This window comes from Macaca nemestrina, chromosome 15 (genome assembly GCF_043159975.1).
Source record: "Macaca nemestrina isolate mMacNem1 chromosome 15, mMacNem.hap1, whole genome shotgun sequence".
In the NCBI taxonomy this organism is placed as follows: Eukaryota; Metazoa; Chordata; class Mammalia; order Primates; family Cercopithecidae; genus Macaca; species Macaca nemestrina.
In genome coordinates, this window is record NC_092139.1 from 32,343,462 (window position 1) to 32,358,527 (window position 15,066).

Genomic DNA, 15,066 nt, shown 5'->3' on the forward strand with positions numbered 1-15,066 from the left:
AGTAGTTCGAAACCAGCCTGATCATGGAGAAACTCCGTCTCTACTAAAAATACAAAATTAGCCGGTGTGGTGGCACATGCCTATAATCCCAGCTACTCGGGAGGCTGAGGCGGGAGAATTGCTTAAACCCGGGAGGCAGAGGTTGCGGTGAGCTGAGATCACGCTATTGTATTCCAGCCTAGGCAACAAGAGTGAAACTCCATCTCAAAAAATAAATAAATAAAAACATGGAAAAACCCCATCTCTACTAAAAATACAAAATTAGCCGGGCATTGTGGTGCATGACTGTAATCCCAGCTACTTAGGAGGCTGAGAAAGGAGAATCACTTGAACCTAGGAGGCGGAGGTTGCGGTGAGCTGAGATCGCGCCATTGCACTCCAGCCTGGGTAACAAGAGCAAAACTCTGCCTAAAAAAAAAAAAGGTCGTGCGCGGTGGCTCACGCCTGTAATCCCAGCACTTTGGGAGGCTGAGGCCAGCAGATCATGAGGTCAGTTGTTCGAGACCAGCCTGGCCAGCATGGTGAAACTCCGTCTCTACTAAAAATACAAAAATTAGCCCAGCATGGTGGTGCCTGCCTGTAATCCCAGCTACTTGGGAGGCTGAGGCAGGAGAATCACCTGAACCCAGGAGGCAGAGGTTGCAGTAAGCTGAGATCATGCCACTGCACTCCAGCCTGGGCGACAGAGCAAGACTCTGTCTCAAAAAAAAAAAAAAAAAAAGAATTACAAGCTAAGTGTCCTGTAAACAGGCTCTTCCTAGCTCCAAAATCTGGACACAAGAATAATGGGAATCCAAATATCTTGCTCTAGCCCGTCCTTCTTGCAGACAAGAGAACTGAGACTCAGCACGCTAGACTAACGGCACATGCCTCTCCCTGCACCTCCAGCCCCTGGGACAGTGGAGAATGCAGCTGCATTCTGGATATAGTTTAAAGGGGGACCCAACAGAACTTGCCCATGGATGGGATGTGGGCTGTGAGAACCAGTGAGCTGTCAAGGATGCCTTCAGGGTGTCTGGCCTGAGCAAGGGAGATGGAGAAGCCTTCTGGGGGAGGAAGTTTGGTGATGGTGGCCAGGACTGTGGGCAGTGGGGCAAAGGGGGTCTAAACGCTTGTTGGATGAGTGGATGGATGTGCTCCCTGGCTCTCCAGGGGGCCCTAGACACACACTTGCTTTCAGATGTGTCCAGTCGGCTGTCCAGCGGCAGAGGAGAGGCCCATGCTGGAGATGTCAACCTGACATCACACACGTGTGAATGGCCCCAAAAGATGGGCGAAGTTCAAGGACTGGAGCTTGGGGTTGTCAACATCAAGTGGTCCTGTCCAAAGTTCACGTTTTTCTTATTTCATGAAAAGTCCCATTTAAAAAAATTTTTTTATTCTTTAGAGACAGGATCACACTCTGTCACCCAGGCTGGAGTGCAGTGGCACTATTATAACTCACTGCAGCCTCAAACTCCTGGGCTCAAGTGATCCTCCTGCCTCAGCCTCCTGGGTAGCTGGGACTACAGGCAGGCACCACCATGCTCAGCCCCAACTTTTAAGTATCAGCAACAAACTCAAATTGTAATAAACCTCTGTAGGTTCCCCATAGACCCCACTTGGCCATAGACCTCCTGCTTAGGACCTGTGGTATGGGTCTGGAGTCACACTGCCTAGATCTGAACCTGGCTGTCAATTCCCAGCTGTGTGCTTTTAGCAGGTGACTTAGCCTCAGTTTCCTGATCTGTAAAATGGGAATAATAATAGTACTCACCTCTTGGTGTCATAGTACGGGTTCTTTGGCTGAGAGTCGTGATGAAAAGCTATTTGTGATGGATTTTACTAGTGACCAAGGCTGATGATGGCAAAGGGGAACAGTGCACTGGATTTCAGGTTCACCCCAGGGTGGGATCCATCTCTGCCATTGACAAGCTCTGTGACCTGGGGCTGGTTTTAGACCCCCAAGAAAGTGGTTTATTGCTCTTGGAGTTGGGAGCTGGCCAGGATGCCTGCTGAGGCCTCTGAGCCCCCACTGACCACCCTCCCTCCCTGCCTCTCTCCTTCCAGCCTCGCCCACCTGCCACCTCCCACCCCTCTACCCTGCAGCCAAAATGATCCTTCAAAAGCACAAATCTCAGCATGGTCTTTTCCTGCCTGGAGAAAAATCCTTGTTGACACCCTGCTGCCTTCAGGACAAAGCTGGAGAGCCTTAGCCTGGCGTAGGGAGGTGGGAGGCGGCCCTCACCTCTCTTCTGCTATCTCCTTTCACCAACCCTGCTCGGGTACCAGCTGCACACAGCCCCTCACCATGCCTCAAAGGCCCCGTGCCTCTTAGTACTCCTTTCCCCTTCCTTTCTCCACCCACCCCCCTGCCTTCCCATCATCCTTCCAGCAGCTCCTGGGCCCTGCTATACCTTGGGTCTAACCACTTCTCTCCCCCAGTGATCCAGCTGCCTCCTCATGGCTTCCCTGCCTCTCTCTCACCCCTTCTTCTCCATAGCCCATTTTCCACAAGCAGTCAGAGAGATCATTTAAAAATATCCTCTGGATGGTGTCACCCACCTGCTTAAAATCCCTCTATGGCTGCCTGTTTCACGTGAATACAGCCACCACCCCATCTATCCCTCCAGCATGTTCAGCACAGCCTCCCCACCATCCCACTCACCACTGCCCACGACACCGGCCGCCTGCCTGCCTGAGGGCCTTTGCACAGGCTGTTGGCCATCAGAGGTGACTTAACGTCGCACCTTCAGCAGAGGCTCCCTGTCCACCACCCTTTTCACGGGCACAAATAACTCGTTCAGAAGGCAGCCAGGTCTGCCTGTTGACTTTGTAACCACAGTGCCTGCCCCTGTTTTGTTTTTTTTGTTTGTTTGTTTTTGAGACAAGGTCTTACTGTGTCACCCATGCTGGAGTGCAGTGGCGAGATCTTGGCTCACTGCAACCTCCACCTCCTGGGTTCAAGTGATTCTCGTGCCTCAGCCTCCCAAGAAGCTGGGACTACAGGTGTGCACCACCAAACCCAGCTAATCTTTTTTTTTTTTTTTTGTGACAGAGTCTCGCTCTGTCATTCAGGCTAGGGTACAATGGCACAATCTCAGCTCACTGCAACCTCCTCCTCCTGTGTTCAAGCGATTCTCCTGCCTCAGCCTCCCTAGTAGCTGAGATTACAGGTGCCTGCAACCACACCCAGCTAATGTTTGTATTTTTAGTAGAGACAAGGTTTCACCATATTGGTCAGGCTGGTCTTGAACTCCTGACTTCAGTGATCCACCCACCTGGGCCTCCCAAAGTGCTGGGATTACAGGCGTAAGCCACTGTGCCTGGCCCCAGCTAATTTTTGTATTTTTAGTAGACACGGGGTTTCACCATGTTGGCCAGGCTGGGTATCACCCTTTCTGGTGGCAAAAGTGCCACTCATCCTTCAAGGTCCAGCCCAAATATCACCTCCTCTGTGAAGCCTTCCTTCATGAAGCCCCACTCCCTGCCCTGTTCCCGAGGGCCCTCTGGATCGTTCTCTTCTATTGCATCCCCTGACAGCAGAGCCAGCTGAGCTCTGTGGTGGCTTCCCGCGAGCTTTATTCTCTTCCCTTTCCCCCACACTCGACACGGTAATGATCACTCGCTGGCGAGCTCCTCAAGGCGAGAGCACCCCAGCAAGAGAGCTCGTGTTTATCGAGCATGGCTGTGTGCTCAGCGCTTTCCTGCATTCTCTAAAATCCTCACAACCCCGTGAGGTCGGTTCTCCTAAAAGCCCCATTTTAAAGAGAAGCCAGTGGAGGTTTAAAGAGGTTAAGTCACGTGCCCAAGGTCACCCTGACACCAGAGCTAGAGCTTGGAATGAATCATGGCAATGACTTATATATAGCACCTTCCACATGCCAGGCACTATTAAGGTGTTCCATCTTCACAAAAACTTTCACTGCAGCTTCATGTTATGGCTGGGGAAACTGAGGCATGGAGCGGTTAAGTAACTTGCTAAAGTTCAAGAGGTGAGTCAGAAGTGGAGTAGGGCCTGGGCACAGTGGCTCACACCTGTAATCCCAGCACTTTGGGAGGCTGAGGCGGGAGGATCTCTTTAGCCTAGTAGTTCAAGACCAGTGTGGGCAACACAACGAGACTCTGTCTCTACAAAAAAAATAAAAAGATTAGCCAGGTATAGTGGCACATGCCTATGGTCCAGCCACTTGGGAGGCTGAGGTGGGAGGATTGCTTTTAAGCTTTGGAGGTCGAGGCTGCAATGAGCCATGATCCTGCCACTGTACTCCAGTCTGGGTGACACAGCAAGACTCTGTCTCAAAAAAAATTCTTTTTTAAAGAAGTGGAGTAGGATTTGAGCCCAGGCTGTCTGGCTATTGGTCATCTCTTGGTCATGCTCTCAAACGTCATGCTCTCAAACGTCATGCTGTACTGGCCATTGTAGCCTTCTCCCTCTGACCTGCCTGAGCAGCTCTCATTGTCTTGGTGCCCCCGAAACCTGGACTAGCAGCCAGCCCCAGGAGGCACTAGTTAGTGAGAGTGTCAGGAATAAGGGCGCAGGTAAGCCAGTGGACACGGGACCCTACCCCAGCCGTTCCGAAGCTCTGTGTCCCGAAGCCCAAAGATGTGGGCACCCGTCTCCTGGGCTCAGTGCCCCCACCACCCGCCTATCCAGACAGCCCCAGGGAAGGACCAGATCCATAAACATGAGGCTCTACTTGGGCTGGGAGGAGTGCTGGGCACTGTAGAGTCCTCAATATTATTGCTTTATTGTCATTTAAATGGAGCCTGCCTCAAACAGGCCACCCAGTTCTAGCCACCAGCTCTGGACAAAACCCCCATTGAAAAGCCAATTACAATCACTCCATCTAAATTGTCATGGATTTGTATAGAAAATTACATCTCCATTTAGTCCTAAAGCGACGTCCTGGGCATGGACAGAGCAGAGGCTGGCCCATTTACCCCCGCCAGCTCAGCGCGGGTGCCGCGGGCAGACAGAAAGCCCAAGCTGCTGGGTCTTGGCCGGCCCGGGAACAAAGGCCAGTTTGTGGGGGCCCAAAGAGAAGCTGGGCCTCTGAAGGCAGCTCAGATTCCAGGCCTGGGCCGATGGACCCTGCATCGCCAGCTGGTCTCCCCTGCTGGCGGCTGTGGCCAGACGAGCTCCTGACAGCCGGCTTCAGGCGGCCCATCAGCCCCGTCACCATCCAAGGTGGCTGGAGCTTGGCTCATGTCCACGCTACCAGGAAATGAAGCTCAGGGAGCACTTGACTGGGATCCTGAGATCTTGGTTTCATTCATTCATTCACTCACTGACACATTCAGTGCCTGCTAGTAGCATGAGAAAGGCAATAGCGTAGAAGTGAGCTCCAGCTTCAGAGTGCCCTGCGTTCGGTTCCAGACTCCGTCCTCAGTAGCTGTGAGGCCACTTGCTTAGTCCTTTAGTTTTGAAATAGTTGTCGAGCACCTACTGTGTGCCAGAGAACAGGACAAAACGGTCTTTACTCTTGGCTCTTAAAGTTCAGTGCCCTGAGGGATATAAACAGGGGCTGACACGGGCTAGTATCCCCATTTCACCGAAGTGTAAGTAGGCAGCTCAGAGGAGCTGGACATGCTGTATGCAAGTGGGAAGGGCATTCCAGCCAGAGGGAACAGTGTGTGTGTGTGTGTGTGTGTGTGTGTGTATGTGTGTGTGTGTGTGTGTGTAGGGGGTGGTGAGGCAGGTTGGAGCAGCACTGTGGCATGACACGAGGTCAGTGGGGCAACCTACAGACTGTGAGCCTCTTTGAGCCTCAGTTTCCTCATCTGAGGAATGGGGGCGATGGCCCCAGCTGCTGGGGTCTTGGGCAAGGGCTCAGGGAGATAATGTGCCAGGTGTTCTGCGTGGAGCTGGGCACAGGATGTTTTTGGCTAACCAGGATAGCCTTACTTAGACGACACTCTCTATGGGCCAAACACGGACCAAGGGCTTTCCACTCATTCACTCCTAACAATGACAGTCCCATTGGGGAGGGCTAGGATCCCCATCTCACAGATGGGGAAACGGAGGCAACAGCACAGCTCAGCTAATTATTTGTTCCTGTTCCAGTCATTCTGATTATGGGTTAGCCCAGGGCCTGCACAGAGAAGACCCTCAAAAAGGATTTGTTGAATCAGTGAACGCATCTGGAAGGTCGGTGCCGGGCAGGTGTGGGGGCGCTGGGAGGAAGATTGCTGTGTACATGTGTGAAGCTGTGTGGAGTGGTGTGGGATTCTGAGCGTGGCTGTGGGCCTGCGTGTAACTGTGTGTAACAGTGTGTGAGACTGTCCAAGGACTGCAGATGGTTGCATGTGTGAGGCTATGTCCGTGTCTCTGTGACCTTAACTGTGTGTGACAGTCACACATTTTCTCCCTGAGTCCTTGCCCAAACGCCCAGTGGCCACAGGGGCTCTGTCAGACTGACTGTGTGTGTGTGTGAGTGTGTGTCATGGCCTACACACGTCTGTCCGGGCCCAGAGGGACACTTGGTACCCTTCCTGGGATGGCTGGTGGGCCCGGAGGCTACCTCAGGGCAGGACAGGCAGGTGCAGAGGTGAAGGGGTCAGAGTCCCCAACCTCCCCTGCCCAGCCCAGCAGACAGACCGGCAAATGGAAAAAAATGTTCACACCCGAGGCAAGCTGGTGGCTGCCCCACCAGGGACTGCTCTGTGCACAGAAAACAAGTTCTTCTGGTATCAGCTTGGCAGGAAGTGGCTTTTGGGTGGCAGGAAGCTGGATTCAGCTCATATCAGCCCTGGCCGAGGGGCAGGAGAGCAGTTATCTGGGGTTAAACAGAGTTACCGAGAAGTGGAGCCCCCAACACGCCATGCCTGATAGAGTTGAGGGCACAGCCCGCCCCTGATGGCCCTTTGGAATGATGGGTGGATGGTCTTGTAAAGATGAGCCCCAGGCCCCAGACAGGGCTCGTTGTCCACCTCTCATTTACTCCCATTTAGAAGATGTGCAGACTGAGACTCTGAGAGGCAATGACTTTTCCAAGATCACCAGTAGAGAGACAGAAGGGAAAGACTGCAAGAAATTTACATCTAGAGACGAAAAAGGCAGGACAGAAGAGCAAAGAGAAGAGGAGTGATGGGACAGGATGGAGCTAGGAGTCACATGAATGCAGACAGCAGTGAAGCTGCACCATGGGAAGGCCTGTGTGTGCCCGCCATGTGCAAGGTCATCACATGGACGTCACAGCTGACCTTGAGATCCTGAACCCATTTCCCAAATGAAGGGAGTGAGACTCAGAGAGTCTCACTGGCTGAGCCAGGCCTGGAATCCAGATCTGATTCCAAAGCCCAGGTTCTTTCAGGTCACGCCCCCACACCCAACTTCCAGGGAAGGGAAGTCGCTCTTCTAAAACGGACACCCAGTTCCACTAGCTGCTTTCCTGGGTGCTCGGTTGAGGAATTCACTCAGCTGGCTTGTGGAGAGCCAGGGTTCAAACCTAGGCAGGATGGCTGCAGAACTCACGTGCTTAACCACGTGACAGGGTGTGCCCAGCGCTTTGCTGGAGCAGGCAGAGAAAGCCATGGCCCTGCCCTTGGGCTGGGACCCAGAGGGTCCAGCCACTGGAACAAAGCCCTACAGCTGGCAAGAAACTGAGTCTCCCAACGCTCAGCCCTAGACACTCTGTGCCGCCCCCCACCCCACCCCCACTGGAGCCCCTGGGCACTGGGCTCTGGTCCTTCTGCTCTCATCCCAAAAGCAGCTCTCAAGCTGTTCCCTGGCTGAGATGCTGATTTGAAGCTCGGTTTGCATGTCGTTTGCACATTACTCAGTGTATGTCAGAAGGTACGAACATCTCCCTTTCCGGGAGAGGGCTGCCGGGCCCCCCTGCCCTCCTCCAGACAGCAAAAATGCCAGCCGGCTAGACGGGAGCGACGCCCTGGCCTCTGACGGCACCCGCCTGCCGCTGCCTCCCCCATTCCCTCCTGGAGCCAAATTTAGGCAGCTCTGCTACTGAGAGATGGGGAGAGCGGAGGCAGGAAACGGTGAGGTTGGAGGCAGCCTGGCCTTGGCCCTCCCAGGGTGGAGCAGCCCCAGGGGTGCCCCTGTCCCTAAAGCTCTGGGCGCAGCCTCCCCCCACCCCTCCTCCCACTGGAATGCTGGCGGGGTTGGGGAACACTGGGTTCTCAGCTGCAGCCCAGGGTGCTGGCTACCCCAGCCATGAGGGAGGAGGGAGGGAGGGAGCGAGGGAGGGAGGGAGGAGGTCATGGCCGGGGCAGTGGGGAAGGGATCAGATAGCCTCCTCCTGCCCCAGACACCCGCCGCCACTGGGGACACAGAGCCGGCTCTGCTTCTTGGACACTTCCTGTCCCTCCTTGGTGTGTACCCCCCAACCCTGGGACTGATTGTGGGTGGGGGGCAGGGGGCACAGCCAGGCCTGAGGGGACTGAACCCTCCCTGTCCCCCAAAGGCTCTCCCAGGCCATCTCTGACTTGGGCCAGCCTTGCACCTGAATGGTCTTGGTTCCCCTACCTGGGAAATGGAGGGAGTGGCCTAGAATGACTTCCAAGCAGCTTCCTGCACTGACAGCAGGAACTTCTGAGAGGCCTGACAGAAATGAGAGTTGTGGGCCAGGTGTGGTGGCTCACGCCTGTCATCCCAGCACTTTGGGAGGCTGAGGCAGGCGGGTCACTTGAGGCTAGGAGTTCAAGACCAGCCTGGCCAACATAGTGAAACTCTGTCTCTACTAAAAATACGAAAATTAGCCAGGCATGGTGGTGTGTGCCTGTAATCCCAGCTACTTGGGAGGCTGTGGCAGGAGAATCGCTTGAACCCAGGAACCAGAGGTTTCAGTGAGCAGAGATCGCACCATTGCACTCCATCCTGGGCTACAGAGCAAGATTCTGTCCCCAAAAATAAATAAATAAATAAATAAAAAAGAGATGCAGATTGTGGCAGTGGCTTTAGGCCTAGAAACTTCTTAGATTTCTCAGGTATAGCTAGGAGAGGCAGCTACTCACGATGCTGGGACAGAACCTGCGTGGGCTGAACTGTGGAAAGGAAGAAGAGGTGTGGGCTGGATTTCAGCCACCACGAATCCAGGGGTGGGACTAATGGAGCCCAGTAGTTGGGATCCTGGGGTCTGACTCCCTGGATTTGAACCCCGGCTCTGTCACTCTGTACCTTGTGACTGTGGGCAAATTGCTTCAGCTCTTCTGTGCCTTCGCTTCCTCACCCTGGGGCAACAGATCTCTCGTTGCTGTTGCGAAAGTGAACTGAGGCCATGAGTGCTTGGCACACAGTAGGTGCACCGCGACGCCAGCCACCAGTGTGACTGTTTTGCCTCCCAGGACGGTTAGGAGGCCCCGGAGTCACAGCAGATGTGGATATGGACGCGGTGGGAGGCGCTGTATCTTGGTTGTTAAATGGGCACAGGGATGGGGGGTTCAAGTCTGCGTGACCCTGGGCAAATGGCCACACCCCGCTGCGCCCTGGGCGGGGAGCAGCAGAAGCGCTGACCGCGGAGGGTCTGTGAGGATTACGGGAGATCAGGCTTGGCACGGCGCCTGGCACATAGCGGGCGCTCCCTGAAGGAGAGCTGGCAAGATCTAATGGTACCGCCCTGCACAAAGGACAGGTGGGCAGCGTCTCGGGGGGCGGGGCAGGGCAGGTGCGCCGGGAGCGGGTTGGCGGGGCCGGAAGGGGGACGCGAGGCCGGCGGGCGCGCGCGCAGCAGGTGCGCGTGGGGTGGGCGGGGCCCGCGCGGGCGGGGTCTCCAGGTGAGCGGGCGCGCGCCTGGAGGCTGGAGACTGGGGGAGGCCAGCCGCCCCGGCCCGCCGCCGCCGCCGAGCGTCCCTGTGTCTTTAACGCCCCAGTCCCTGCGTGTCCCCCCCGCCCCGTTGGTGCGTCCCCCCCCCAGCCGGGCTGCAGCCGCGGAGCCGTCCCCCCTGCACTGACAGCTGGTATCTAATTACTGTGTGAGAATGGAAAGTCAGGCTGTCCCAGCTCCGGGGAGAGGGGATTAACGTCTCCTGCAGAATACACTTCCTCTGGTGGGTTGCCATGGTTACTCTCATTACCTGCCTGCCCGCGAGGAGCCCGCGCGAGCCGCTCCAGCAGGCCCTCCGAACCCGGCCCGGCGCGCGCCTTCCCGCCCCTCCCCGCCGGGGCACGCGCGCGCGCCTTCCCGCCCCTCCCCGCCCCTCCCCGCCCCTCCCTGCCGTGGCGCACGCGCCTGCGCCGTGAAGAGAGTGCGGCCGCCTCGCCCCCGCCCCTGCCCCCCGCCCGAGCAGCTGTCAGCGGCGCGCGCGGCCAGCCGGGTCCCAGCGCGCGCTGTCAACAGTCATTAGCGCGGCCCGCTCCCCTCCCCCTCCAGCCCCACCTCTTCCCCCGGCCCTGGGTGGGGCCCGCACCTGGGGCTCTCCGGTCGTTAGCGCTCCTGGGCTGCCTCCTCGGCCCGAGAGGGACCCGCCCGCGGGGCCTGGCTGACTCAGGGCTACCTCCTTTTGCCTAGGACACCCGCCTCGGTGACTCCCGATTCCCTGTCCTAGGCTGCGGTGCTCTGGAAGGCGGGTCTCCAGAGTAGCTGACAGAGCTCTTTACTGGGTGTCTTCTAGGGCAGGTGCTGTTTGTGCATCATTTGGGTTCCCACATACATCCTATGAGGTGGCGAAAGCGTTATGCCTATGGTGTCACCTCACACAGGAGGAAACTGAGGCCCAGGCAGGACAGCCCCTTGCCTGGGGTGGGGGCTGGGTTGTCCTTAGGCCTGTGACTTCACCTCTCGAGCACCCCCTGTGGCCCCCCTCCCTGTCCCCGCCAGGCCAGAGTCCTGCAGCCAGGCTCAGACCCTGTCCTGTCCGGCCGGCCGGGGATGCTGGACAGTGCCCCTCTCTCTAGCCCTCACAAGTCATTATCATTCGGATCTGCCTTTCCCCAGCCCCTCTCCTTCTAACTGGGGGCACTGTGGCCCACTGTGCCCCACTGTGCCCCTTTCTCTTCCCATTCCTTCCTCCACACCCATCCCAGACATCCCAGAGTTAACACAACCCAAAAGAAAAAGAAAAAAGACTCAGAGCTGCTTGGAGGAGATGGCATCCTCAAATGTAGCGCTGTCGTTTGAGGGGCTGGTCCCAGGCACCTTTCTCTGTGGCCTGGGGTGTGCGTTTTGGTCCCCGGCGTGATTTGAAAGAAGATGGAGGTTCAGCGAAGCAGAAAGGAGGTCTTGGAATATGTGAGGCCTGTTCCAGATGGCAGGTGCGACTCGGTGGTGGTGGTGGCAGCGGCGGCTACGCGCTAACAGTTGGAGATTGTGCACAAGGGTGGAGAAGAGGCAGGTGCTATATTGAGTCCTCAGCGCCTTGTTTATGTATTTATTTATTTATGGGGAGAGTGTGGTCACATCCCTCTGCCCCATCCAGGTCTACGAAGCTCAATGGAACTTTGGGTCCTAAAATTCTGGGGTAAATTCCTATTTTGGAGGATTTTTTTTCAGTTTCCAGTCCCCAGTAGGTAGTATTCAGAACCGAGAGAAATTAAAATACTGCCTTTGTCCCAGTGAAGCAATACCCTCTCTTCAATCACCTGATTGCCCTTTACAAATTATGACAGCTTCTCTTGGGGATGCTCAAGAGAGGGATTCTGGGTGTTTGGGTGATGGTCTTCATTCTGGTTTTCTTCTCTTTTTGTTCTCTTAGTTTAGTGTGGTTTTTAATTTCCTCTCCACCTCCTTCCTTTCCCTCTGGGGCCCCTTTGCAGGAGACTGACTCCTCCCCCTTGGTTCTTTTTTCAGCCCCACCAGGAGCTGAAATGAGACTTTGCAGGAATCCCCCTAGAAGCTTCCAAAACTCTGGTTCTGGCTTTTTTTTTTTTTTTTTTTTTTTTTTTTTTTTTTTGAGATGGGGTCTCACTGTGTCACCCAGGCTGGAGTTTAGTGGTATGGTCGTGACTCACTGCAGCCTATACCTCCCCAGGCTCAAGTGATCCTCCCACCTCAGCTTCCTGAGTACCTGGGACGACAGTCGAATGCCACCACACCCGACTAGGTTTTTTGTAGTTTTTTGTAGAGTCCTTCTGGCGGCAGAGGGTGGGGGGAGGGGGTCGCCATATTGCCCAGGCTGGTCTTGAACTCTTGAGCTCAAGGGATCCTCCCACCTCTGTCTCCCAAAGTGCTGGGATTACAGGCGTGAGCCATTGCACCCAGCCCTGACTGAATTGATTGAAGCTGGGTTTAGGGGCAGGAGGAATGGCATGGTTGCAAAAGTTGGGAAGAGCATGCTAGTAATTAATAGGCAGGGTAACTTTTGTCTCTGATCTCGGCCACTTTGATGGCCTGGATGGGATGGAGCAGCATCCTCACATTTGCCTGTGCAGTCAGCCTCCTGAAGTCCTGGGCTCCCACACAAGTGGTAGCCAAAGATTTGCTTCCTTTGGGGTGGGCTCTACTGGCTGACTTTCTCCTCCAATAACAGTCTTGTTGATTTTTCTACCGTAGCAGAAACCCAGTTGAGAAATATCTCCGCTATTTAGCCGCATCCTCTCAACATGGCCTCGACGTTGCTGGAAGGCACACTCTACTAATATAGTGATGGTGGCACACTAAATGGCACCCTGGTGGCCTAAAACTGTGATCCCACCTTGATAAGTATGTAACTTATCCATACCAGCAAGTGACTTCGAAGTTCTAATGGAGATGACAGAACTGCAATCCATTAGCAACTGGACTTCACTTCACCATCAAGGGCAGGGATCCATTTAATTGGCTCATATGGGGAGACAGGCAAGATTCAGTCTGATTCATGAGCTCCCTGAGGTCGCCCCGGCAGGAGCCTGTCTAATGCCGCGGTAAGACATGCCGGTCCCCCCTTAGGTCTGCAGCCTGGGACTTAGCAATCTTCTCGTGCTGAGCATTCAGATCCATCTGAGGAAACCGAGGAAGCCAGAAAGGACCTGCCAAGGGATGCCCTGCTTAAGTATTAATTAACTTTGCCAGGGAGGACTTAAAAATCTGATGTCAGGATGCGGGGCGTTCCTGCTCTTTCTATCCATAATCCACATTAAGTCTCTGGGCAGATGTCTTGAGTTTATACTAATGTTGCCCAATAAGATTCTTTTGTTCTCACCATTAGGAAAATTGGCCTTCATTGGAAATGAAAATATTAATATATTAGGCCAGGAAGCACAGAGCATGTCTATATTTAATGAGCCAATGCCTGTTTTCCTACAGTTACCTCCCTGTTTCAATCATGGAGACATTCTAATCAGCAATTCTCAAAATCTGTCTTGCATCAGAATCATCTGGGGTGCCTGTTAAAACTCCCAGAGCATCAGATTTGGTAGGTTTAAGGTGGAACCTGAAAATGTGCATTTCTAATAAGTTCTCTGGTGATGCCAATGCTGCTGGTCTAAGGACCACTGCTGTAATTTTTTTTTTTTTTTTTTTTTTTTTTTTTTTTTTTTTGAGACAGAGTCTCACTCTGTCACCCAGGCTGGAGTGCAGTGGCGCGATCTCGGCTCACTGCAAGCTCCGCCTCCCGGGTTCACGCCATTCTCCCGCCTCAGCCTCCGAGTAGCTGGGACTACAGGCGCCCGCCACCGCGCCCGGCTAGTTTTTTGTATTTTTAGTAGAGACAGGGTTTCACCATGTTAGCCAGGATGGTCTCGATCTCCTGACCTCATGATCCACCCGCCTCGGCCTCCCAAAGTGCTGGGATTACAGGCTTGAGCCACCGCGCCCGGCTGCTGTAATATTTTGAAATATCAGCAGTATTTAAGTAGACATTTGGTGATTTTGTCAACGACTTGCCATCTAGCTTTTTGTTTAGAACCCAAATAGGCTGGTTTTAAGGGAGTTGGTGATATCCAAGAATGTAGCTCCGTAAATGTGTAGGTTTTTTTTTGTTTGTTTTTATTTTTGTTTTAGAGATGGGTCTTGCTGTGTTGCCCAGGCTAGACTCAAGCCCCTGGGCTCAAGTGATCTTCCCACCTTAGCATCCTGAGTAGCTGAGACTACAGGCATGTGTCACCATGCCCAGCTTCTCCATACATTTTTAAAACTATTGCCATGTCTGATTCTGTTGGCCTGGCTCTGGCAGGCTGTTTGGGGGTTGGATGGTTCGAAAGGATGGCGTGTGTTACCATGGCAATGTTCTCCATGCAGGAAGGCCCCAGAGGTTGATCCTGCACCAGTGACTGTGTTTTCATGGTTTTTCCCATGGGGTGCTGCAGGGTTCCATTCCATTACTCCTGCTGAGTGTTTCCAGGAAGCTGGGATAGTCAGGAGACTCCAGGTCCCTTCTTGATCCAGCCTATAGATGAAGTGAACTTCCTTTGTCAATCCACTGCCCAGTTTGCTTAGGGCAATGGATTAGATGAAGCTAATTTGGGTACCAGGCAGAAGGTGGACGGCAGGGGCTTCCCAAGGCTACAGGGAAGGTGCTTTCTGCTCCCTTTATTAGCAGCTCTTCCCTTGCAGCACTGTCTGGATCCTTAGCCAGGGCAGGCCTGCCTCTCCCGCAGCCTTTAGCATGAAGGTTATTACCTCCATGGATGCGAGGGATAGCAGAGATGTCTGTGGCACGTGACTACTGTCGGATCCCTTTGTTGCTGTCTTCTCAGGGTTCTCCTTGAAGGCCACGCAGACATCCTGGCGTTCTTCCCCTAGGGTGTAGCACACATGGAATCCAGGTGGCTCCAGCTCACCAGAGGACAGTTCAAGGTGTGGCTCTGCAGCCCTTGTGTGGTTTGAGTTCTGGTCGCTCCAGGCCCTCTCCTTTCCTATGTAAATCTTTGCTGTAGAGATAGTTGGATTACACGACCCAAATTTGAACATCAAGAGAGAAAGTGATCAATTTTTAAAGAAGGAACTACTGAAAACTGCTTCCCTGTTTTATAGTCACATCAGACCAGGTGCAAAGCTGTTGTTTACGAGTTGGCCTAAGAATGCAGGTGGGAAGCTGGGATAGAGACAGGGGCCATATGGGACAGTATGTTTTGCTTTTTTATCTGGGTTGGTCAATTACACTTTGACTTTTGGAAAGATTATTCCAAGTTTGTGGGAGCCTTAGCATATTATTTAGGAATTAAATAAGACTGTGCATCTCTTCTGATGGTGGGTGTTACTGAGGGGGACCCAT

General features: G+C 54.1%; 1 protein-coding gene across 10 annotated transcripts in view; it reads left to right on the plus strand.

Annotated features, from left to right (window-relative positions):
* The window catches only part of LOC105496189 (nucleolar protein 4 like), a 148,978-nt gene that overhangs the window by 42,303 nt on the left and 91,609 nt on the right, over nt 1-15,066 (plus strand). Inside the window, exons 1-3 of one of the 10 annotated variants that reach the window (XM_011766356.3) lie at nt 10,312-11,188; nt 13,158-13,266; nt 14,549-14,648. The exons of 3 other annotated variants lie outside the window; for them this stretch is intronic. In XM_011766356.3, the coding sequence (XP_011764658.1) occupies nt 14,607-14,648 (42 nt within the window). In that variant the 5' untranslated portion in view covers nt 10,312-11,188; nt 13,158-13,266; nt 14,549-14,606. Of the gene's footprint in view, nt 1-10,311; nt 11,265-13,157; nt 13,267-14,521; nt 14,649-15,066 lie in introns of those variants that run through there. 6 more of the 10 variants (XM_071079532.1, XM_071079533.1, XM_011766357.3 and 3 more) reach the window with 6 other exon arrangements.